Source organism: Pelecanus crispus, chromosome 12, assembly GCF_030463565.1.
Source record: "Pelecanus crispus isolate bPelCri1 chromosome 12, bPelCri1.pri, whole genome shotgun sequence".
NCBI classification, from domain to species: domain Eukaryota; kingdom Metazoa; phylum Chordata; class Aves; order Pelecaniformes; family Pelecanidae; genus Pelecanus; species Pelecanus crispus.
Window position 1 is genome coordinate 29270804 of NC_134654.1, and position 24426 is coordinate 29295229.

Here is a 24426-nt window from a genome sequence, read left to right on the forward strand (position 1 = left end):
CGAGGCCTGCTCCTCGCCGTGCCCGCCTCAGTCCATCGTGGTGGCTTGGAAGAGCTCCACCAGGTCCTTGTACTCGGGGTCGATGAGGTCCGAGGGCTTCTCCCCGGCATCGGTGGTGGCCTCCAGGCTGGCCCCGAGGGAGATGAGGTACCTGCAGGGGAGAGGGAGCTGAGCCGGCGGGGCCCACGGCCTGCCAGCACCCGCTCCCAGCTCGCCCGGCTCCCCAGGCCCCGCTGCCGCGACGCCCGGGCACAGCAGCCGGGAGCTTTAAGGCCTGGGCAGTCCCGCAGGTACCCGGGCACCCTCCCAGGAGGAGACGCCCGGAGCCCGGTCCAGCCCGGCCGCTGTTGGCCACGGTTCTCGGGGCTCTGCAGCGCAGGGGTGTCCCAGCCCAGCCTAGGCGAGGTGTCCTCACCTGGCTATGTCAGCGTAGCCATCGCTGCAGGCCATGTGCAGGGGCGTCCACCCGTTCTCATCTTTCTGGTGGATGTCAGCACCATATTTAACCAGGAGCTTGACACAGTCCAGGTTTCCAGTAAGCACAGCTTCGTGGAGGGCTGCCATGCCTAGAAGGAAAGGATTTGTTAGCCCTGGACTGGGGGAGGAGTGTCTAAATGCTGAGCTTACAAGCGCGAGTTGTCCACAGCCCAGGAGAGAGGGGTGCCAGCAAACGCTCATTATCAGGGAGATGATTTTGGGGAAAGAAATAAAGAGTGAGGAAGCAAGAGGAGCTGCCACAGGTTTCTGTTCCCCTTTACGGCATAAATGCCCTGTCTAAGATGGCGTAGCACCCACCTCCCCACTGGCCCAGGCAGGGCAGATGGAGGGAGGAGGAGCTGCCCCCTCCTGCAGAGCTCCCGGCCAGTGACCTGGCCCAAGTCCCAGCCAGGACTCACATGGGGACACGAGGAGAGTGTCTCCGGGGTCCTGCTCTGCCCAAGTTTCAGAAGCTCCTTACGGAGCAAGTAGTGAAGCAATCAGTATAGACAGGAGGAAGCCCAGGGTCATTTGAGACCCTGTCTCTGTGGCCATGTGACAGCAGAAGCTGAAGCCAAGCACAAGAAAGGGACAAATCTGGGCTCTGCACCAGCCAGTACAGATCAAGGCATTCCATAAACAGTTGCTAGTGAGGTTGGGTGCAAACATAACACAATGCCTTCCCCACAAACATAAATGCTGCGAGATCGGCATGCGCGCAAAAGAACAGCGTTTGTGAGAAACGGACAGAGTCAGGAACTAAACGTGGAGCCTTGCTTCTCCCCGCTCTTCCCCCAAGCTGGGGTGGATGGCAGGAGCCGCACTGTCCCATCCAGAGCTCCACAGACCAGCCTGTGCTCATGGCTCCTTTTCTAGGTCCCACCACCCTGCAGGTGCACCGTCGTGCCTTGAAGGGACCCAGGGGGTAAGCCTCCCCTTCCCGCAGCATGCGCTGCCCACGCTGTTGAAGGAAGGTGTTGGGGCACTGGCACGGGGCTCTCTTGGGCCCTGCTTGGCGATGTTAGGGGTGGTACTCCTCACTGGGGAGGAAAACGACTCGATTCCAACCTGTCACCCTGCCAAAGGCGGCCTGCGCCCTGGCTTTGGCCGCACGGCTCGCTCTCATTTCCCTCGCAGCCCAGCTGAGCCGTGCCGCTGCGCAGGTTCCAGCTCTGCCAACCCCAGCAGCACTCACCAGAAGGGTAGATGGTGTCCAGCGTCACCTTCCTGGCACGTATGAATCTGCCCACCTGCTCCAGGTCCCCCTGCCTGATGTGGTCCTGAAAGACGACGTCATTGGGGAAGTGCACAGTGCGTGAGGCTCTCAATCTCCGGGCGTACCGACTGTACCGGGGCATTGAGACTGGGTAATAGTCCTTCATGCTGACCACAGCCTTCAGACTGCAGAGGAAGAGGAGGAGCAGCGGCACGGGGGGGGCTGTAGGAGCAGCCGGAGTTGCTTAGTGCTTGGCCCTACCGCTCGCTGGCCTCAAAGCACCGCGTTCTCCTCTTCTGCCTGCCACGTCCCTCCTCACGACGGAGGTGCGATGGCCCCCGCGCTGCTGCGCTCCCTCCGTGCCCGTGTCCCCAGGTCTCCCGAGCCGGCAGGGAAGCGGTGGCCGCCGGGCTGTCCCTACGCTCCCATGCCGCGTGCAGGAGATGGCGCTGGGCACACACAGTTCGCCCTCAGGCCCTTGGCCCAGGACTGATGGTTCTCCAGGGGCATCGCTTTATATAGGCTCCCATGGGCTATTTTGAGGACATGCAGCTCATGCTATTTGCCCTGATACTTTGTAATCGAGCCGCCCAGGCCCGCAGCCTCCCACTTTTGGGCAGAAGTTGGTGTCTCATCTTACCACCCACCTGTTGATGTGCCCATCCAAGGGGTCAAATCTACTGTTGCTTTTGCATGGATAGCCCTTCAGAGGAACCCAATGGCCTGAAAACAGAACTTCCCAGCAGCAAGCCCTCATACGCGCGCACACACGCGCGTGTGCCGGGGAAAAGACATGAGCATGGTCACCAAGCGAGGGGAACCGGCCACTCATGTACTGACCAGCCAGCACAATGCAGACATGTCAGAGCTATGGTGCCAAATACATTCAGAGCTAAGTCACCCTCCTGTAGTTGCATCAGACAACTTGAAAAGAGCAGAATGAGCTGTCCTGCCCAGCACGACTGCGAGACAGCGTACAGCTAAGCATGGAGAACACCACCAGCGTGCTGCATATTATCAGTGCCCCTGCAAGGACAGAGGTGCTGCTGGTGCTCCTGATGCAGGTGCAGAAGCAGAAGCCTGCAATGCCAGTCCATGGTGTTCAAAGTCCTACTTCAAACTCAGAACCATCTGCTACGTGAGGGCAGGCTTCTACAAAACAGCTTCAGAAGAATAGCTGAAGAATAGCACCACCACCAGACAATTCCTGCATTCGTTGCTCTCCAGCTGCAGCTGTCGAAGACCCAGAATGGGCCATTTACCACAGAGGAATCTTTCAGATCCACCAAGGGTTCACGCAACAACTGCTCCTCCATCCTTCTTCCCACCAGTTTGGTCATTTCAGATACATGAGTGTATTGCGCTGTTTCACACCACTGGGGATTGTCCAGGCAGGACAATGAACTCCCCTGTGGTGCATCAGGAAAAATCCCCGTCGTGTGTTAGGAGTCACAGATTGCATTCTGCCCTTTACGCAGCAGACCCTCGTCCTGAACCCCTGCCAGCACTGAGGCTGACAGCTCGGTCAGCCGTGCACCTGAGAGCCGCCTGCTGCGCTTGGTCATCTTCTGGCAAACACATTGATCTTTTTGCTGACCATCTCTGCGCAGCGGTACATCAGACAGAACACCGTGCAACAGGAGGCTGAGCTATCTGCTGTGGAGACGGAACGCTTTTAGCCCGCTTTCTTGGAACAGCAATTAGCTGTGTACACAAGATGACCCTGATGGAGTCCTGCTCTGCCAAGAGCAGCCTCGGTGTACGGGAAAAGCCCCCTCCTCTGAGCTGAGCAAGGCAGGTCTCAGACCATGAACAGAGGAGAACCACGGCAGAGCTCAGCCTTGTTTACGCTTTAACCAGCTCCACAAAAGGACCTTTTTGAGCCAAAATAACCAGCACCTTCCAGTGGAACTTCTTACTAGCAGTGCTCTCTTCCTCCCCACCCCAAAACACAAGGCAGCTTTCTTGCTCAGAAGCAGCTGCCACTAACCAGCCCTGACACCAGCCACTGGCACCGCCTGCTCTCTTGGGCTACAACAGCAGCAGCCAGGCTACACTAAGAACAAGCCCCCTGCCTGCCTCCAGACATGCGAGGTCACAGCCCTGGAGAGAGGCACCTTCAGAGATCCTTCTCCACATAACCGCAGGTAACAAACACAGCTGATTACCAACAGAACAGGAAGCAGCAGATGCTGTTTTCTGATCCCAGAGTCAGCCATCGCCTGCTCAGCCCCAGCCCTGGTGCTGCTGCCCCGAAGGTTTGTGTGCACCAGGCCAGGACATGGCAGGGGCTCTGTTCCCAGGGGAACCATGGGAGGAGGCTGGAGCTGCAGGCAAGCGTTGTACAACGCTTCTGTCCTACCACCCCAGGGCACCCACATTCAATGACAGACACCAGTAGCCTGCCAAGTTGCCCTCTAGCTTCACCATGCCCTCGCATGTGACATTTATAGCATATTTTCTTACAAAAATATTTTCAGCAGTAAGTGACCAGTTTGGAAATAGCAATGTAGCTCACTGGATCATGTGAGCCTGACTAGCAGAGCTACAGGCAGCCCCAGGTTTCCTTGTAGGCAAATTCCTCGGTTAACTGCTCAAGAGCAATGAGGTCCTCTCACCTCAGGCCAGCTGGCAAGCAGAGCTGCTTATTCTCAGAGCCCAAGCCAATGTCTGCTCACTGCTAATAGAGCTGTTAGTTGTCTGCCTGCACAAACTGATTTAATCTGGACACAACATGGTCATCTTGAAGTTCTTTTCCTTTATAGATTACGCAATACAAATTTCTTCAGGTTAAGGTACCAGAAGCCACCTGCAAAACTGGAAGTGTTCAGAAAGTGGTTTTTCCTCAAGAAATGTGGTATCCAGTGAAAGTTTGAGAGAGCTGACAAGCACATATCATTTTGGCAGAGTCTCTTGAGAACCACCCTAGAACTCTGATCCTCTTTCAGGTCAGATTCAAATACACCCATTTGATATTCCGATAAAGACAGAGAGACATAATAGTATTAAAATCTCAACTTTATTTGGCCAACAAATTCAGTCCCAATGTTATTGTAGCGGAATGCTAAGAACCAGCCTGATGCAGCTCAGGCCTTTGAGGCACTCCCCTGTTCAAGTTCCTCCCCCAAACCCAGTAATTGCAAATGTCCTGTTTTGATCTATTTTATCAGGCCCTCCCACACCACCCACCTGCCTGGTCAACCCACTCAAAATAATGCATGGAAAGTGATTGCAAAACAGTCTTGCATTTGATCGAAAGGATGGCAGCTTAGGTCTCATCTAAGCTGGTGAGCCAGCGACCACCTCCACCCTCGGAGCCTGCCACAGCCAGTGCACACAGTATTCCACCCTTCCAGGTGTTTGGAAGTCATCTCCAAGTGTCTTAAAGCAGAGGGGAAAGGAAACATCTGGCCAGCATGAAGAGAAGCACCTTCATATACACCTTTCACACCAGGATGATGCCACCAGCCTACTGCCTCTTCCCCTACATATACTGAAAGCCAATTCCAGGGAAGAACAGCTGAGACCATTAAGGACCCTGCCAGGTACAGAAATCAACTATCAACTATGGGCTTTAGTTTTAAAAGAAAAAGGGAAAGAGCTTTCTTGGAAGATGTTAGTGGCAAGGCTCCAGAATGTTGGGCCACTGAACTCATGCTACCACTTCATAATCTGCTTCTACCCAGAAGAACAGAATAATTCAAAACAAAAGCTGTGTACAAAAAAGTACATCACAATAAAAAAAAATGAGCCCAGCTGGCTGGGCTGGCTACCTAGTGACAGATCCCTTCGCAAAAGCAAAAAGAAAGAAAAAGAGTCAAGTGTACAGACAAGTGAGGGTAAAGTGTTACTTTAAAAGCCAATCCCTGGATTTCCAGTCATTCGCCTTCTGCTTTAAATCTTAATGGGTTTCTGACTCACTGGGCTGCGTAACAGCAGCCAATTTAGTGTCTGATTTTGGGTGATGTAGATCAGTCTTCTCTTTACAATTCATCCTTTTGGATTTTCTGCTCATCATCATCACCTTCCTCAAGGTCTGTTTCTTCATCTGTCTCCAGGTCCTCCAGATCCTGTATAGGTTACAAAGACAGCTACTAGTTTCTGGCACATTAGGCAGATCCAAAACCAAGCACAGAACAGCATCTCTAACCTGTTTGCTATTCTCTGCTGCCATGTTAACAGAACAGCCAGAGACTTTTACCAAGAGCTCTGAATTTGGGACATTAAGGATTAGAAACCCCTGGAAGCTGGTACCTGCACCTGTAATGCCCTCCACCCCAGCAGGTGAGGAGCTTCCAACTAGGTATACTGCACATGTAATGCTCATCATCCTGCTTGAGTTCCAGGTGCTGAGCAGGAGTTATCAATAAAGAACAAGCCCTTTAAGTACTCCAACAGTTTGTACAACAACCAGAGACAGCCTGGGCAAATTTAGGGGTTATAATATCAGTTTCCACACATTTGTGTTTAAGCCTCCCAAGAACATTTATTTCACACCCAAAGTGTTCTCAATAAAAAGGAGTCCATTACAGGCCAGTGGCCAGCCAGGCTGCAACTGAACAGGTCACATTTTATGATGTGGGCACTTTTGTTCACCAACAACATCCTTTTTGCCACATAACAACCCGGGTTCTTATTTAGGACTGAGGATTCAAGCGCAGCACTAGATCCAACCTACACTCTATATCCCGAAGGCCCAGAGTACTCTATTAATATTACTCACATCATCAGCTGCTGCCCCATCCTGACCTCCACTCTCCAAGAATTTTTTGAAGCCTTCTAGTGTCCTCTCCCCATTATAGTCAATTACCTACACAGGAAAAAACATCAAGATAATGGTTATGGGCACCTACAGAACCACACCCCTGGAGAGGAGAATTCTATTTCTGAGCAACAGTTAACATGCCAAGCAAAAGGGAATTTAAAAATTCACCTTCACCCATATGAGACGAAGGAAAACAGCTCGGCCACTAGACTTCAGAGATCACTGCGAGGAAAGAATAGCCTGCAGATGAGCACACTGTCCTCTGCTATGCTCCCTCTTCTCCCCATTCCCACTTCCCACCCCCACCAAACTCTTTCCTACAGCCCAGCCCCCCACAAAGGGTCTCAGATGTCCTGTAGACTTGATGTGTTCCATCCCTACAGAATGGAGAGCCCTCCCAAAGGCCTTGTCCAAAACAGAACTCAAGCAGGCAACTAAGCATTTCTAGTGCTCCCTTGTTACGTGATCTGTATGAAGGTCATCTGCCTTCTTACATTTCTGCCAGAGCCTGCAGGGAAGAACTTGAGTGTGGGGAAGCTGTGGATTTTCACTGCCTCCACTTCATTGGCTGTCGAATCCATCTTGGCAATGACAACATTCTCATGGTCCCTGTAGGTCTCTCCCAGCTTGTCCCAGATAGGAGCCAGCTGCTTACAGTGACCACACCAGGGGGCATCTGTTAATTAGAAAAACATAGCTAGCACCACCAACCTAACAAGTTACTACCACCACCACTCCCCCACAGCCCCCATGAGAGCCAGACAGTTCACACACATCTTTTCAACTAAGGCACCCCCTTTGTGGCTTAGATTCTCCAAGATGCTTTCTCCCTAATCCTGGTCATGCAGTATTTTGGCACTCCTTTCATGCCAGTTACTCAGAATCAGCTGTTGAAAGATACTTACAGAACTCTACAAAGACATTCTTATTCTCATCAAAAGCAACTTCTTCAAAGTTCTTCCCAACTAGAACTTTGACAGGCTGCTTGTCCCAGTCTTCGGGAAGATCTTGACTCATCAGGTGGGGCTGGAATAAGAAGCAACATTCTGAGATATGGTTTGCTACACAGCTGCTTGGAATGTACATGCAATCACACATCCTGGAAAACCCAAGATTAACCACCTCCCTCAGTGCCTCAATCATAGGCTGTGAGCAGTCAGATGAATCAGCTGCTTCTTCTGCTTACAGAAAGTCTCCTTCCCACTGTGAACAAGTGGGAATAAGAGGTGCTCTTGTGCAGAGAGAACTGCAGTTCAGCTCTGTAGGAAGGAAACAATATTGCTGACTGTTTCATTCCCAGAGGACTGAGTTTAGCTAAACAGTCGCTACTGGAGTAAGTTGCATATGGCTACCTCCAGCAGATTAGAGCCCACAGACTCTTTAAGCTGTGCCACACAAGTTCACACCTTCCACAGACTGGCAGAAAGAGCAACTGGACAAACAGCAGTTACCATAAGCAGCAGAAAGAGCAGGCTCTGATTGTACTCAGGCACCAGTACAGAGCTTGCTTTCCTACAGTCTTCATGCCCCAGTAGTTTTGCCTTTCATTTCTCAGCACAAAGCCCGCTAGATATTCTGTACATTAGTTGGAAGGATTTTCTCCAGATGACTCGCACAACTCCTCACAAAGAGGACTTTTTTAATCTTGCTTGGCCAGTAGGTTTAGCCACCAGCAGCATTTATCTTCGTTACCTTGATCTTGCCCTCCAGGAACTTATTACAGAACTCTTTGATCTTGTCTGCTGTGAGGTCATCTGATTCAGGTTTGTATTTGGTCATTTCCTCCTCCAGTGTGATAAGACGTACAGCTGGACATTCTTCTTTCTTTAGACCAAAAAACTCCAAAATCCTCTGGTTGTCACTGTGGTCACTGTCTATGAAGATGAACAGGATCTTTGGAGGAAAAAGTCAAAGGCAGTATGGTGAAGACAAGTACCTCTTTGCTGTCAATACTTTACACACACACTTGCATGGGTAGTAGCTGAACTGGCCCCTCTTCCTCCTCCAAGCCCATTAAGAGGCCACCCTGTCAGAGCACAGACGCTGGAGCCGCAACAGTTCAAGCAGCATGCGCACAGACCTGGCACTGGTGTTGATTAAGGCAGAGTCAGATTTACATCCGCAAGAAGGAAAGTCAGGAGTTAACTGCTATTCCTTCAACAGTTGTGCAAGCCAGTAAGTGACTCAGTCACCTATTATCAAGAGACACAGGTAGAGAGAGCTAGCTTCAAGTCCTCCTCCACAGCTGGTAAGTGGATATAGACAGTACTACACTTCTCTGCAGGAGGTGGTCACTTAATTCATAATCCAAAAAATCCATCTCACCTTCCCTTTGAAGTTTCCAGCTGCACTCTTGAAGTTGTCCAGTTTCTGTTGATAGTCAGACACACTTTTTGGTAGGAACAGCAGAATATGAGTCTTGATCTCTCCTCCAAAGATTTTAGGAGCAGTCTGAGGAGTAGAAAATAAACTTTATTTTTGGAAGAGAGATAGATCAGTGTCAAGACCAGCTTGGCTCTGCTGTTCTGACCAGCCCACAGGAGCCTCCAATACTACAGGACTGCTTTGAACAGCAGGCTCATGCCTCCTTTCCCTTGTGTTCTTCACACTTCTCCATAAGCCCAAGCTAGTGTCAGCTCCCAGATAAAACATGACCACACAACCTACAATCTAAGCTTTGTTATATTCATACAGTAGCTACAGGAAGAGGCCTTACCAACTATCTACAGACCTACCTGTTCAGTGAACTCTATGACCAGAGGCAATGCATTAGACTTGATGAAGTTCAGTAAGTTGTCTTTTGTGAGATCCCCTTCAAAGTTGTTACGGCCTTCATCAAACTGCAAAACCAGACATTCTTGCATTAGAACACTTCCACATCCCATAGAAATCTTTCAAGAAATAAGATACATTCACACCAGAGTCACTGCCCCAATGGATCTCAGCTGCACTTGTTCAGAGCAGACTCCCGTCTCTCAACCAGGTCACCACATGTTCACATAAAGTCTGGATCAAGGGGCTCATCTTCCTGGCAAGCAAAGCCTTAAATCGCCCCCAGCAGCAAAAGGTGAGCAGCAACAAGACAGTCAACTTGGATCTTGGCATTGTTCTGCATGATCACAAAACAGTTTGTGAAGCAGGTCACCAAGAAGGACTTTTAACAGCTGCCTTACAGCTTTGTAGAGGGCATTAGGCAGACCAGCAAGAAGCTACCAGAGCACAGGCAGCTTTCTGCTCTGCAGGAATTAGCAGCATCAGAGCAGACACACACACACTTTAACCAGACAGCACTATGAAAGAAGTCTGACAGCACAGCCCCCTATGCACTGCGAGTAAATAGTAATTTACTCAGCTCTGCAGGGTTGTTTCAGTCTCTATTGTTAGAGACAACAGCACATGTTTAACACACACATCACACTAGAGGTGCCAGATCCCTTTTTATATTGGGACATCACCTGTATCCCTGACCGGGATTCTCAGAACCCTCTCTGGCAGCCTGGAAAGGGAACAGCTGTAGGGGACCATCAAGGTTAAAAAGAGGATGTGTGGGAAAGCGCAGCAGTCCCGTGGCAGGGCAATGCTCGAGTTACTGGCAGAAGCAAGACAGTGGACTCAGATAACCATCTGTTAGAGGAAGCATACCAGTCTGAGCTGAAAAGCTGTGCAAAACACTTAACATTGGAAATTAACTTTGTAAATACTTTGAAAAGTATCAAACATCGCCTTAGGGCCTTCGGAACAGTTGTTCAAGGTCTTTGCAAGTCTGGACAACTCACACAAAGAATAAGATGAGAATGACTCAACAAACCCTCTCAGTTTAGACCCAACTAACTGCAGGAAGCCCAGCCAAAGTCCAAACACGTAACTGTTGGTAAAATAAACCACCTGATTTCTTATGACCTGGTATCTGGTTACCATTGGTGCTCACTTTCACCTTAGTTTGGAGTGGACATATTTGAGAGCTCTCGTGGCACTACCATGACATTGCACCGGAACAGGAACACAGAGACAACATTCACAGGCTGAAAGGCATCTCATCTTCTTTATTCCATGTAGAGCAGAGCACTTCTGCAGCATCCCAGCCCTCCAGCGGCTCAAGAACAGCCTTTCAGACCAAGGTTCCTCCCACTCCTAACACCTGACAGAAGCTGCCAGGGGCAGAATTGCTTTTCATTCCAGACGTACCCAAGTTGACTACGCTTATGGAAACAGCTTGAAAATTCCTTTACTGTTAAAAGCTGGTCCTGCCATTGCCCCAGTTCTTCACAAGCTGAGGAAAGCTTAACAGAGCTCACAGGACTTAAGAGTACATCCGATCAAATCAACACAAGCCCATTCTATAGAGCACCAAACATGAGAAGATGTACAGGTAACTAAGCAAAACCCAGGGTAGTAACTTGTCAGTGCTGGAAGCCCTAGCTGTAACCTGGCCACTTTAGAGCAATCTCGTACGCTGCCCTGCTCAGAGCCCGATGCTGGTACTCCCCACAGCCCCAGAGAGATGGTCCATTTGAGAGGAGCATTTCTATTTGGGCTTCAGCATTTCCCAAAGAACATAAACAAAAGTTGAGAAAACCCCTGCAAACAGCTATTTCAGCCTAGCATTAGCTATGACTAGGGCAAACAGGAAGATTACATACAGAAAGCTATACATGCGAGAAGAGCAAGATACAGGTATTAAGTCAGCCAAGAACAAAACACCGCTCCCTTCATCCCCCCCAACTTTTCTAGTTGCAAAACCCTAGCATTTTGCTCATTAGCCAGATAATTTACTGATCCGAGTGAACTGTGACTGAGAATTTAAGTCTACAAGCTTCTAGCACCATAAAAATAACTACATTTTCAGAGACACAGTGGAATAAAATATGCTATTTTAGCTGAACAAAGAATGAAATAAGAATTCATTCAACTCTTTAGCCTATCTCAGGTCAGACCAATGACTGATTAGATTACAGATTTAGTAAGTCTGAACCCAAAGCAGCTTTCTGTCCTGCCTCACCACATCCATGCACACAGTACCACCAAGTCTAAGGAATCTCTACTTGTCTTCTCAAACCTAGAACTTCATCCCAGTGGCTTGGATTTTAATAGTAAAAGGCATCAGTAAGTTTATTTCTGATTCTGTAGATGGCCAGCATCCCTCTGCAGGTAATCCAACTGCCCCAGCCTAGTCAGCTGGAACTGTAAATCCTCTTAGGAACTTTGCTAGGATCACTGCTGCAGAATCCACAGCAGCACAACAGACAGAACACCACAGCTGTCAACCAACTACAGCAGAGGTCAATACTGAGTACATTTAAAAGCAACTTTGCTAAGCCACAATCAAAACACACAGCATCATGACAAGCCATCAAGAACTTGGCTACCATTCTGCTTAAGACCTTCAAAGTTCAGAGAGAGGCACAGGAGGCCTCACTAGTTACAGCCATGAATATTTTAAAGATTGCGCTGACCATTACTGCACTGCAGCCAGTTATCTGGAAAACAGGGAAGTGAGTGAAGCAACAGCTTAGACCCAAAGCCCAGCAGCTCTGGGAGGGCAGCGTGGCCAGGAGACCTGAGGCCACCGTCTGCTGACTGCAGGCCTCTCCACTACTAGCAGTGCCCTGCAAAGGGACCTGGGGCTCTGCCACACCAAAAACGGTCTGCAGGCTCTGCTCTTCTCCCTGCCAGGCTCTGAGGCTTGGAAACAGCCAGACTGACAGCACAGGATCTTCTGCTGTTTTGTTCAGGGTTGCCCTCATTTGAATCTGACTAGCTAGAGAAAAGGTAAGAAGAGGCAGAAGATTCAAGTGTGGTGCTCATGCTTTGCACCAACCAGTACCTTCTTGAAGAGGACCACGCCATCCCTGCTAAGCTGGTACTTGGTGAAGACATCAGCACTGGAGGAAATCCCAAAAGGAATGTCATCCACAGCTTCTGCTGCCAACAAGAACTCCTTTGCAGCCTCTGATGTCAAATCCTGGATAATAAAGAAAGATGTCTCACATGGGACACATCAAACTGAAGCATAAACATCCCACGGCTTACCAGCCAGAGAACTGGAAGATCAAGTAAGGCAGGACAGCAAGTGTTTCACAACTTACAGAGAGCCTTCCCCAGCTGTCAGGTCCCCATGGGGCAGAAAGCAGGGAAGGCCCCAGACATACACAAGAGCTTCTCAAATGGAAGCACAAACTCTACCTTAAAGAAACCAATCACAACCACTTCACTGGAGTCCACCAATGTCTCTGCTGCAGCAGCATCTGTCAGGGTAGTTGCAGCTGGGCCAGTGCGTTTCTTCAGCCAGCTGACAATATCATCTGCTTCTCTGCCAGCTACAACAGAAAGATAAGAACACCAATTGGCTTTTTCCCCTCAACTAAGAACGCACAACCCCTAAGCTTTGAGATAGGCTGTTCAGGAACTAGCTGAGAGGTCGGGAAGAATTGAGATACTGTTTACGCAACTCTTCTCCTTTCACTCCTAGTGTAATTAAGCCAATCCCTAATTGTTAAGTCAAGGTACAAGGGGCTCCCAGGAATCCATTCGTCCCCTGCTTCTAGTCCAAGCACGTTCTTAAACTTTGACCAGCAATGCAGCACTCCTCCAAGATGCCAATATTTTTCATGCAAATATATCTCCTTTTCCTTTCCAAATCAGCATTCTGGATGTTACCCTCAGCATCCAGCACAACATGACTTGGTTTAGCTGAGTTCTGCTTGTCTTGGTCTTCCTTGCACCTCTGCCTTACACCTTGTGTTTGCCCCTTCACCCAACCGCCCAAGCATTTTTGTCAACTCTGGGCACTACATTGCTCAAGTAAAGTCAAGCCAAGCAACAAATCAAGCTGGTATTGCTTTGCTTTCCTACACAGAAACAATTGTATCTGCTTTAGCTGATATTCGGGATTGTCCCAGCTTTAGGTGAGAAAGCCTGTTAGAGGCAGACTTGTTCCTCAACACCCCAAGCACACCCGCAGCAGCGTTGCTCCGCAACCTGGGTCGCTGTCACAGTGGACCTTGTCCAGCCGCACCAGCGCAGGCAGGAGTGCGGGGCCAGGTGCAAGGACCCACCGCCACGTTGCTGCCCTCTGCACCCAGGCAGCAGTGCCAGGCACCCCAGCTCACCTGTGTACTCCTTGGGAGCGGCCTTGTCACCGTTCCTGAAGAACTTGATGGTAGGGTAGCCACGCACACCAAACTCCTGCGCCAGCTCTGACTCCTCTGTGGCATCCACCTTGGCCAGCCGGATCTCCGAGCCCTCCGCCTTCAGCTTTGCCGCCGCCTTCGCGTACTCGGGCGCCAGCGCTTTGCAGTGCCCGCACCACGGGGCGTCTGCGGGACGAGGCGTCAGCACCGGCCAGAGCCCCCCGCTCCCGCCCACGACGCCCCCGCAGCCGCCCGGACTCAGGGAGCCCCGCGAGCAGGCACGGGGCAGGGCCAAGGGCGGCGCAGAATCCGCACCCCGGGGCCAGCAGCCCGCCTCGGCGCCCTCCCACCGAGCCCGGCCCCGCGCTGCCGCCGGCAGCGGCCCCCCCCCCCCGCGCCGGGACACCGGTCCCTCAGCACCTTCCCCCCCCCGGCCCGGCCCCTCAGTCCGCCCGGCCCCGCCCTCGGCCCCAGGGCCGCCGCTCGCCCGCTCCTCCCGGCCCGATGCTCCCCTGCCCCTGCCCCGGCCGCCCTGCCCCGGCCCCCGCCCCACCGCGCTCACAGAACTCGACGAGCAGGTATCGGTGCGCCGCCAGCGCCTGCTCGAAGGAGGCGGCGCGCAGCACCAGGACGCCGTCCTCCTCCTCCAGGGCCGCGGCAGAGGCGCGGGCGGGCGGCGGCAGGAGGAGGCAGAGCAGCGGCAGGACGGCGCGGAGCCCCGCCATGGCGCTGATGGCGGCAGTCGGGACGGGCCGGCCGGGCGTGCGGCCGCGGCGCCGCCTCCGCTTATAAACCCGCCTCCCCCGGCCGCCGCCGCGCCCCATTGGCCGCGTCGCGCCGCGCCGCCGCCGCCCGCCATTGGCTCGGCCGGTCGCCCGGGCCGCCGAGCGGCTCCTATTCGCCGGCCGGCCAGGCGCGCCCTCCGCCCGCCGCCGCGGGTTGGCCGCCGGCCTCGCTCCCCTCCCGCGGGTCGCCATTGGCCCCTTTCCCCGCTGCGTCGGCCGCCATTGGTCAGCGCCGCCGCCTCGCGCGGCCGCCTGCCCTCGAACGTGGCACTCGGGCGGCCCCGGCGGGCGGGCACTGCGCGTGCGCGCGGCCAGGCGCGCGTGGTGGATTCTGACTGGGCCGCGGCCGCCGCCCTTTGACCCGGCCGGAAGGGAAAGGCGCTCTTCCGGTGCCCGCGGAGGGAAGGTCCGCGGGGCACCTGGCACGGTGGGGCATGGCATGGTGTGCGAGGCCGCCGGGCCCAGGGCGGGGCGAAGCCCGGGCCGCTGGCGGCGGGAGGGGCGGCACCGGTACCAGCCCCAGCTCCGTGGTACCGGCCAGCGCTCAGGGCCGGCCCTGTAAAGTGGGGGGGGCAGCCACGTGGTGTCATGGCAGCGGCACTGCCCCAGTGTTGTCCGTTCCCCGCCCTGAGCTCCCCCACCTGGGCCGGGCCCTTGCTGGCGTGAGGCGTTGGGCACCACTGCGGCTCAGCACGGCCCTGTCCCATTTCGCTGCGGCCTCGCCGGCCCCGGCAACCGACCACGGGGAATGGGGGGGCTTGGCGCAGCACTCGGGTCCCACCAGGCGCTCACGGTGGCTCTCGGCCTCGGCACATGCTTTCCATCGCAGAGACAGCACCTGTGCGATGGCATGCGTGGGGTGGGGCGGGAGGGCACCTCGTCCCCCCCAGGACCAAGCAGGACCCTGGCATGGGAAGGCGCTGGTTCAGAGCTTGTATCTCTGCATGGCATTTGCTGAGGGACCTGTGAGAAATGGGTCCCGTGACGGGAAAATCCTGCCATGTGACTCTTCGTGCTCTGCCCTGGCACCTCCTGACGCAGCGCAGGCATCGGTTGCCAGGTCCTGGTTGCTCCTGGAGCGCAGCTGGGGGAGAGCCCTTGCACCACCGGGCAGAAGCAGCTGGCCTTTGGCTGCGGCGTTGGCGCTGCCAGCGCTGGGATATCGGGGGGGTTGCCAGGGCACCTCCTGCATGCGCAGGCTGCCCAGCTGATAAGTGCTGGCACGGGGCAGGCTCCGTCCAGGCTCCCTGGCCGCACCCTGCTGATCTGCCAGCTCAGTGGCCGCCCGCAGCACAGAGCTGCTGCTCTTTGCTCCCCTCCCGCTTCCCCTTGCGGGGGCCAGGCCCAGTGCCCCAGGCCGGCGGTGTTCAGTGTGAGGCGCCGCGCCAGTTCTCTGCAGATAACCTGGTCATTCTGCAAGTGCTGCGAGGAGACGTTGTCCCTCCAGGACCTTTGGCTGGGTGCAGAACTGACACCTTTCTTGGGTCCAGAAAGAGTCCGGTGAGATTTTTAGATGGTGAAGCTGCATTGAGCAAAGCAGCGAGCGCACAGTGGCCACTGCCCGGCTGCTGCTGCCTGGGGCTGTGTGGGTGCAGGTGCATCAGGCTGCGAATCAGCTGCTGCCAGAATGAGATCCTGTGTTGATGCTTGGCCACCTTGACAGCTGTCTGGGTCCACAGGCAAGGGAACATGTGGGGACCATTGTGCTGAGAGAGCCCAGCCAGTTGCCCTGCCAGAGGGGCTCTGCAGCGATGCTCTCCCCTGAAAGGGCTGGACCCTGCGTCAGGGGCCCAAAAAGCCCTCGCCTGACGCCCTGACAGAGGTGGGCTTAGCTGGTGGCTGCGGGGAAGCGGCACGTCCCACTGGCAGCGGGGCTCTGGGGCTCGTGGCAGCGAGCTGTGTTACCACATCACCACGCGTCAGCAGAGGCGGCAGGGCCTGGCACGGTGCCGGCCCACCGGTACACGTGCTCAGCAGCTCTGGCACGGCCGGTGATGCTCACTGGTGCCTTGCAGGTGCAGCAACACTCTTGTTATTTTTGGTGCTGGTCGGGGATCCCACCACTGCGGAGTGCAGCGTCCTGGTGCCTGCCTTCCAGCACCGCATGAACAGAGCACAGTTCTCTTGTTTTCTTGAAATCCCTTTAAATATCCCTGCACTGCAATGTCTACCAAAGGGAAGCCGCGCAGCTAGCGCACTGCCTGATCTCTACGGTGGCAGTCCGTCTCCTCTCATGTCTTGCTCCCCGCTGGGACTGTCAGCTGGGGCAGTGTGTCACTTCCATACCTACCACCTGCTGGCACAGCAGGTCCAGGGACACACAACCGGGGCTCTTGCGCACTGCAAGACATTAATTCACAAGTTCTCCCCTTTCCCTCGGCCTCAGTTCTCCCAGGCTGCCTTTTGACAGGCACAGGCAAAAGCTGCCGTGCTTGAGGAACTGCGGTTCTGCTGCTTTGAGGCAGCTGCTGTGTCTGACCGAGCTGCTGCAGCACAAACAGCCACCTGACTAGAAAAGCAGCCCGGACAGCTCTTACGCAAGCTCCGAGCCAAGGTTTATGAGGTGCATCTCCCGGAAGGGGCTGAGGCTTTCGCTTGGAAGCCACAAGTAGTGAGATGCATCCGGCCCACCCAGCCACCACGTCCTGCCCAGCCCGTGACCGGAGCCACGCATCCCTCGGGCTGCTCGTGCCTGTGTGCACTCGTGGGCTTGGCTGCCAGGCAGGAGAGCCCAGCCTGTTACACTGCAGCAGGGACCACGTTCCAGAGAAAATACGGGCAGTGAATCACCACTGTAGCTCCTCAGTCCCCGGAGTTACAGCGGGTCACAGCCGTCCTGCGTACCCCTCCCCAGGCATCCCACCGTTGCATGAATGATCTAACAGAAACACCAACGTCCAGAGTTTGGAAAGACTTGCCAAAGAGCTAGAGGTTGCATCAGACAGGATCTCACCCTGACGCTAACTGCCCACAGAGCGGCTGTTGGGGGCCAGCACAAGGACAGCCTTTGTTCACTTTATCAGCACATCTGGGCTCGCTCTAACTGACATGATGGAGGGTGACGCCTGCTCCCGGCTCCTGCTCTTGTGCTGCCGTTCACGTCCCTGCGCTGCAGCGAGGGCATGCGGCTGGGCACAGCTTGCAGCAGGGAGCTGCGCAAGCAAAGCGCATCTCCCGGAGCGGGCTCCCGCAGGCGCCGGCCACACGCCTGCTCCTCACCAGGGTGTGTAGGCGGCTCCTGCCTGGCTGAGGGTGCTTTGCTTCAGCCCTTGCGTGTTCTTTCAGTTTCCGAGTAGCGTCGTTTCCTTTAGCTGCAGTATCTGGGAAGCACAGCAGCTTTCTGGGACCAGGAAGAAAGGAGGCCTGCACCATTAGCTCAGTAGGTTCCCTCTTGTATTCAGAGTTCTCAGTTACCATCGTGAGTCTTTTAGACCAGGAGCAGGGCTGAGCCAGCTCCTCTACAGCTTCTCTAGCACTGTAGGTTCTGTCAAGAGCTTTTCCCGGCTACACTTTTCTTACCCTTAACACAAACATGCCACATCCACAGGCTCTTATCACACATCGCCTCTCCCGGCTTCTGTTCTCCCTCCAATCACCTCCCTCATTCTTCTGCCTGCGCAGGAATTTCCCTTCGTGCTTGCAGCTGGAGTAGGCACAACGCAGGTGGGCCAAGGCTCAGCACCAGGTGCTCCTCAGCTGGCAGGATACCCCCAATTTCAGTACCTCAGAGACCCACCCTTCCCACTTCCCCACGCCCTGCTCATCCCTCGGACTGCAGGCCGTGCAGCACAGAGTGAACAGCTGCAATGGGGGCCTCTCACCTCTTCTCCTCTGGCAAGGATTGTCCCGGATGCCCTGTTTCACAGCTCAGCAAGCCCAGGGATTCCGGTCTTCTCCCACCCCAGGTCTTTGCAGAAATCCCCTGTGGAACAGAAGTTCTGCCACTTCCTGCCAAAGACCCAGAACCAGGAAGTTCCAGAACAGAACCAGAACAGACAGCAGATGGTCAGTTCAAAGATTTTATTTAACTGTCATAAAAGGAGAAGCAGACGATGATTCCAAACCTGTTAACCCGGGTCTAGGATTTACAGACAATATGCACCAAATCAAATCAACAAAAATCTCTCTAGGGGCAGGGCAAGGGAGAGTTAGAGGCAAAGATGTAGCTACAAGAAAGCCACATGTACTTGGTCCCAGTTCTAATACGACCTCAACGTGGTAGGATCCAAATCGGAGGACTGTGGAGCTGGAGCGTGCCTGCCCAGCCCTCAGGGGTCCACGGGTCCCGGAGGGCTCCTTCACCCCGAGCGCCGTGTCAGTGCAGCCTCGGCTGGCAGGCTGGCGTGCTGCAGGGGTCTGCTACGGGCACGGGGGGGGGAGTCGAGTGTCAAGGCAATAAATACTGACAGGCCAGGCACGGATTTTAAAGGCAGAACAGATACATAAGGCATTAACCGCTTCTGAATACTTGTCCATTGCAAGCTCTTTGTTGATCGCATCAGGAGAGCAGCTGCAGAAACAGACTAGTCCATCCTCAGCCCAAAACAGCCAGGAGGGCAGGTGCTGTCCTGGAATTTCAGTGCTTTGCAGCTACCTTGGCTGCAATGAGAAGTGTGAGGTGATGGCAACACTGGTGACTCCTGCACCCCCCTGCCTTGCAACCCCCTCTGTGCCTCGGAGGCGCTGAGGCTGCCGGAGAGTTCGGAGCTCCATGCAAACGGGGCCAGGGGTGGTGCCAGGCGTCACCCGGGATGTCACACCACCCTCCCCTCTGGAGATGTCCCGTCTCGGGTGAAGAACGGACCAGCAGCAAAGCGGGAAGTTGTGAATCTTTCCTAATAACCCATGAGGGGCGTGACCAAGATGAGTGCCATGCCAACAAACAGGGGGAGGGTGGGTGGCATTTAAAAAGTGTAACAAGGGCAGGGCCCCCTCCCTAGAGGATACGTGTTACACATTAAGGCATCATGGTTACAGGGAACATCCACAAATGAAGCTGCCAGCGTTCCCAGGACACTGACTGGGTGGAAGGGGCAGGCCGGACATGATTTTAGCCAACAAACAGATTCAATAGCTGCCTGGCATCAAAGTTCTTCAGCTACTTGGAGGCAGTAGCTACCCTGAGCTGTGCACAGGAAAGCCAAGCACAGGATCCTACACAGAGCACGGGAGTCTCTCCCCTTCAGCACCTACCCAAATAAAGGAAGGTGAGAAGCAGCAAAGGGCCTGGCGAGGGAGCAAGTGCTCCCACCTCTGTGCTGGGACAGCACGGCCCCGGGCTGGGCAGCTGGAGATCAGATGCAGACAGCACGGTTTGGTCAATGCACTCAGCGATTCTCTGGGGAGGGGGCGCATTACAAAACTGAGCTCTCTGGTCAAATTATAACAGGGGAGTGAAAGGTAAGAGGGTTCCAATGTCAGCACTTTGGTACAGGGGGGGATTTCTACGGTAGCCACTGTCTGATTCACGCTCTCTGGGGTTTGGCCTTGGGAAGGGCTAGTCCTTCCAATCCTTCTTGATGGTCAGGTTCCATTCCCAGGACAGGTGGTCAGTCTTATCATCATCTGTGAACTTGGATTTGACGTTGTAGCTGCCCCGGGCCAGCATGCCCTTAGGGGCTTCTTCCATGGGGGTCAGAAACTCATACTCCTCTGCTCGGGGGCCATAGCTCCCAACCATGTATTCGGTCTTGTCAACTAGAAGAAGAAAAAAAGGTGTGTGGAGGCTGTTTAAGAGCCTCCCCTGCACATGGGGCAAAGCTACAGCAAATGAAAGGTCTGTTACTGCTACAACCCTCCACAGAGGGGCTGTGAGAAGAACATCACCCACATTAACAGCTCCGTTCACTCCAGGAACGGCTCCTCCTGCAGGGAGGGATCCCCCCACGCCAGCACCGCTGTCAGCAGCGATCTGTTCACCTCCGTGCTCCAGCGGGGCTTACGCGTCAAGCCCAGAGGTGCAGGTGCAACCAGGACCGCACACCTCGCAGCAAACCCAGAAGCCTTCACACATCGCCACGGGCTCAGCCACACAGACATGCCTGAAGACTCTCTTCTCCCATTATGAGCTGCTGGGGCACCAGCAGGCGAGCCCCCATCACCAGAGCAGAGCAGGAAGCTCTCGCACAAAGCAGTACCCGAGTCACAGAGAAGCACTTACTTTTCACACCTTTCCGGAACGTGTGCTGAATATACTTCAACCCTGACACAATCTCCCTGTTAACCTGCAGAGAAACAAGCAAGGACTGTAGAAGACATCTCCTAGACACACTGCCCACCCCAGACAATTTCCTCCATCACCCCACTTTTCGGGGCTCAGGCACTCCCTATGCTGGGATTGCAGCAGTCCGGTGTTCTTCGGTTTTCAAATCTGAATTCTTACCCTAAAGGAGATTTTTATCCGGTATTCCACGCCCTCCTTCAGCACAAACGCTTGCTTCTTGTAGCTCTCCAAGTCACCTACAAAGAAGGGAGAGGGTTGCTCAGAGTCCCTTCGTACTGTGCTCTGGGGCGAATTTAAGTTGCAAGGGGTGATCAGGACAGTATCTGCAGCAGCAGGGGATGATGCTTACTGCCTGGACAGCATGCAGTTCACCCTTTCATTTTTGCATGCCAGGACCCTCCTTGCTACGCTGCCCATGCTACCTGAGGCGGGCAAGCGATGCCCTGTGAAAGGACACTGCAGCGTGGCTATGCAGTTAATTCAAGAATGTTCCTTTGTAGACATTTGCTCTAAGGCTGTCACCATCTCGAAGCTGCCATTAGTGTCGCTGCACAGGCTAGAGGACGGCTGGCTCCCCCGCCCGGCAGCTCGCACCTCTACAAAACGAGGGCTGGCAGGGGAGCGGAAGCAGGAAGGCCTTCTGCTGCGGCGCAGACACAGCCGCCGGGCTCAGAGTACAGAACCCTCCAGTGCGCCGGGCACCTTCCTCTGCATCTGGCACAGGAGGGCTTGCCTGCCGTGCCAGCAGCGCTCCTGCGGGGCCGCCTGCCAGGCTCCACACGAAGCCAGCTTTGACCTGGGAGAAGGGCTGGAATTCTGTCCTAGCTCACCTGTCAGGTCCAGCTCCAGAGGGCCAGGAGCGGTAGCACAGACCAAAGTCAGTTTGGTCACCACCACGTTTGGAGCATTGGGATCTAAAAGACAAGCAAAAAGGCTGTTAAACGCCCATCCCCAATACCAACCAACACAACTCATTTTACTTCCAGGGCATTTCTTGAAAGAGCACAAACAACAGTGAGAACAACATCCCCCTGAGTGAAAGTCTGGGCTCCCGGCCGTGTTCGGCCCAGCCCACAGTCTCCCCAAGACCACCCCGCCAAAGGCAGAGTGCCACCCCCTGTCCCCGTGCCTTATTCCAAGGGCCAGAGATCAGCGTGGGGGGAGTGCAGACACGTGCCTTTACGCTCCCGGCTACGCTCGTGCCGAAGCACAAAGAACTGGGAGAACAGCTGCCGGGCAGGAGCAGGGACGAGGCCGGAGGTGACTGGCTCAAGCGGGGCACAGCCACATCCTAGGGCTCACCTGCAGTCACAGTGACGGCACCGAGCAGTGCCTCCTTGTACTTGCGCAGGCTCTCATCATCCTTGTCAAGCTCCTGGATCTCCTGGATGCTCTTCTGGGCAGGTGGCTTATAGTTGACAGAGTGTTCGTCCTCCTCATTTTCAGCTGCAATCTGGGCCAGCTGCTCCGCTGTTGGCTCCTGCTCTGCCATCCTCACACACGCAAGTTACACTGAAGCAGGGAGGAGAGGTGTAACTGCACCTACCTACTCCACCAGCACGGGCTCCTTCCCAGCAGCACCAACCAGGCTTCCCCAGAACTGCTCCACCGTGACTCCCTCTCCCCGGGGCCCTTCACGGGACACAACCCTGCCGAATGCCCGTACCCCGCAGCCCCGCAGACTCCTCCGGTAGGCCAGGTCTCATGTTCAGCCCATGGAGGCCCACGCCAGAGGGTAGGAAAAATTCAACCTCGGTGCTTTACTCATGAGCTGGTAAATACCCCAAGCCATAGAAAAAACGCTCTACTCCACAAGAACAACCGTGTGAGGCTTTCACTCATAATAAACCTGAGCCCTGAATAAACCCAGTTCAGTTCTGCTCTACACGATTCCAGCTAAGAATAGGCCTCTGCCCCACCACTGGCACAAATACCAGGAGCCTCTGCTGCAATCTGGAGCTCACAGTCTGTAACTCAATCAGATCAATCCGCTCTGCGCTGGGTGCCTCGGAGGAGTGGAATGGTTCAGCTGATCTCATGCCAGACCCTTTTCAAAGATCTGTATCACACGCGGCCAGCAAGACAGATAATGGATTAAAAACATGTGCGGAGCTTGGCTCGGCTGTCCAAGGCTCTAATCAGGAACCACCCAGCTGCACACTGAGGGCTGGTGAAAGGCGATGCCAACACCCCGTTAAAAACCTTGGTAAAAGCCAACGACATCCTCAGAATTCCTGATGTTCCACAGGGCACGCTGTCCTAAGGGTCATCCTACAGCAAATATCAACTTGGACTCTCTAAAAAACTCTTTCAGTGACAGCTTTTGAAAGGCTTTTTGTACAAGCAAAATCTTTCACAAATGATCTGCGGATGGATCCAGGTGTTTCTGTCACTACCTGCCATTCCCGCGTCCTGCTCAATATTCCCGCTGGGAGCTCTGCACTAGCATACACGACTCACAACAGACTGCGGAACCGCATTCACTGCTCTGGCATCGAGTTTCCAAATAAATCAAGAACTACAACATTTGCTACAAATACAACAAACACACACAATGTACTTAAATACAGGCTTAATTACGATCTACATGCACCTGAAGCTTCTCATATGGGTTACGCTAAATAAGGTAACCATCATCCATTCTTTCTGTCTTTGAGCTGACATAACAGCACACAGTTCAATCATTCCATTTCTACCCAATGTGCCACCCAGAGGGGGAAAGACAGACCTCAGTGCTGACATTAATCACACACAGTTTACAGAGCACGTTTTATAGCGACGCAAGACGAGTTCTGCAGATACTGGAGCCAGTCTTACTCCATGTCCAGGTCGAGCCTGGCAATGGCTGTAATAGCAGAACAGTGGAGGTGCCACCTGGGCTCCACTAATATTTTTAGCCATAAATATTATGAATGCTTTGTTGGGGAACAGGGCAAAGGAGACAGATTAGACACAGAAAAGTGAAATTTTGCACACCTCCACCAGAAGAGAAGCCTACAGCAGACCTATCAGCAAATACGCAGAGGAGAGAGAAAAGGAAAGGGGGAGGGAGAACTGGTGACCGGCCACCTGCCAGGATTCTGGGCACCGGCCCAGCTCCCTGGGAGGGGGTGCTGAGGTGGAGCTGCAGCCAGGGCCCCGGTGGGGACCCGCTCCTTGCCCGCTGTCAAACCCGAGAACAGGCACGCTGACTTGTCCTGGGCTGGCAGGGCTTCCCCAGAGAGGCTGGCACGGCTCTCGGGGGGTCCTGGGGGCAGGATACTTGCAATGGACGCAACTGGTGTTTCTGGATATTAAAGCCTGACTAAGATTTATCACCAGACAAAGGTGGGGGGACGATGTGACACTCCGGGGTTATGACAAGGGCTTGGGCCCTGCGTGGCACAAGCATGTCTGTGTAGGGGAGCTTTTCCCATTGTACCTTCGCACTTAAAACAACTGCTGGTGCTGACCCCTGCACTTTAGAACAAACAGCTGGCCCTTCTGCATAGCATTCTCCAATATCCTGTCACTGAATATCATGGAAATTTGTACTCAAAAGGCCATTTAATCTCATGTCGTACCTGAACAACCGATTAGATTTCACCCTGGTACCTCCATATCAAACCCAGTCACCTTTGTGCTCCTGTACAGAAAAGCCTCCAGCCTTGAAGACTCCCAGAAGTGTTGAACAAACACTAGCTCACACATCTACTTGATCCCCTTCTGCTTGATCCCCTTATTGCAGTCCTTTGTCTCACCTCCAGGCTAGATTTCACCTCCCAAGCACTACAGGTCATTCTCTGTACGCTGAAGAACTCCTGGACCTTCCTTCTGTAGCTTTCAGGAAG

General features: G+C 54.0%; 3 protein-coding genes across 5 annotated transcripts; all 3 read right to left on the minus strand.

Moving 5' to 3' along the window:
• Positions 1–27: 27 nt before the first annotated feature.
• PPP1R27 (protein phosphatase 1 regulatory subunit 27) lies at positions 28–1871 on the minus strand. The gene is made up of 3 exons (XM_075720225.1): positions 1673–1871; positions 416–566; positions 28–151 (listed from the first exon to the last, which is right to left on the minus strand). The coding sequence occupies exons 1-3, from the start codon at positions 1857–1859 to the stop codon at positions 28–30; spliced, it is 462 nt and encodes a 153-aa protein (XP_075576340.1). The 5' UTR covers positions 1860–1871.
• Positions 1872–4696: 2825 nt separating this feature from the next.
• On the minus strand, positions 4697–14313 carry P4HB (prolyl 4-hydroxylase subunit beta). Its single transcript, XM_075719586.1, has 11 exons — positions 14151–14313; positions 13568–13774; positions 12642–12775; positions 12283–12420; positions 9194–9298; positions 8784–8909; positions 8151–8351; positions 7364–7484; positions 6953–7134; positions 6417–6503; positions 4697–5763 (listed from the first exon to the last, which is right to left on the minus strand). The coding sequence occupies exons 1-11, from the start codon at positions 14311–14313 to the stop codon at positions 5677–5679; spliced, it is 1551 nt and encodes a 516-aa protein (XP_075575701.1). The 3' UTR covers positions 4697–5676.
• Positions 14314–18378: 4065 nt separating this feature from the next.
• Positions 18379–23803, minus strand: ARHGDIA (Rho GDP dissociation inhibitor alpha). 3 transcript variants are annotated; one of them, XM_009480934.2, is made up of 5 exons: positions 21899–23803; positions 21427–21510; positions 20756–20832; positions 20534–20597; positions 18379–19938 (listed from the first exon to the last, which is right to left on the minus strand). In XM_009480934.2, the coding sequence occupies exons 1-5, from the start codon at positions 22086–22088 to the stop codon at positions 19871–19873; spliced, it is 483 nt and encodes a 160-aa protein (XP_009479209.1). In that variant the 5' UTR covers positions 22089–23803; the 3' UTR covers positions 18379–19870. The 3 variants fall into 3 exon arrangements, 2 of the variants coding, with proteins under 2 accessions (XP_009479209.1, XP_009479208.1); XM_009480933.2 differs by having other exon boundaries at positions 18379–20070; XR_012831535.1 differs by lacking the exon at positions 18379–19938 and adding an exon at positions 20034–20070 and having other exon boundaries at positions 20204–20597.
• Between the last annotated feature and the right edge of the window lie 623 nt (positions 23804–24426).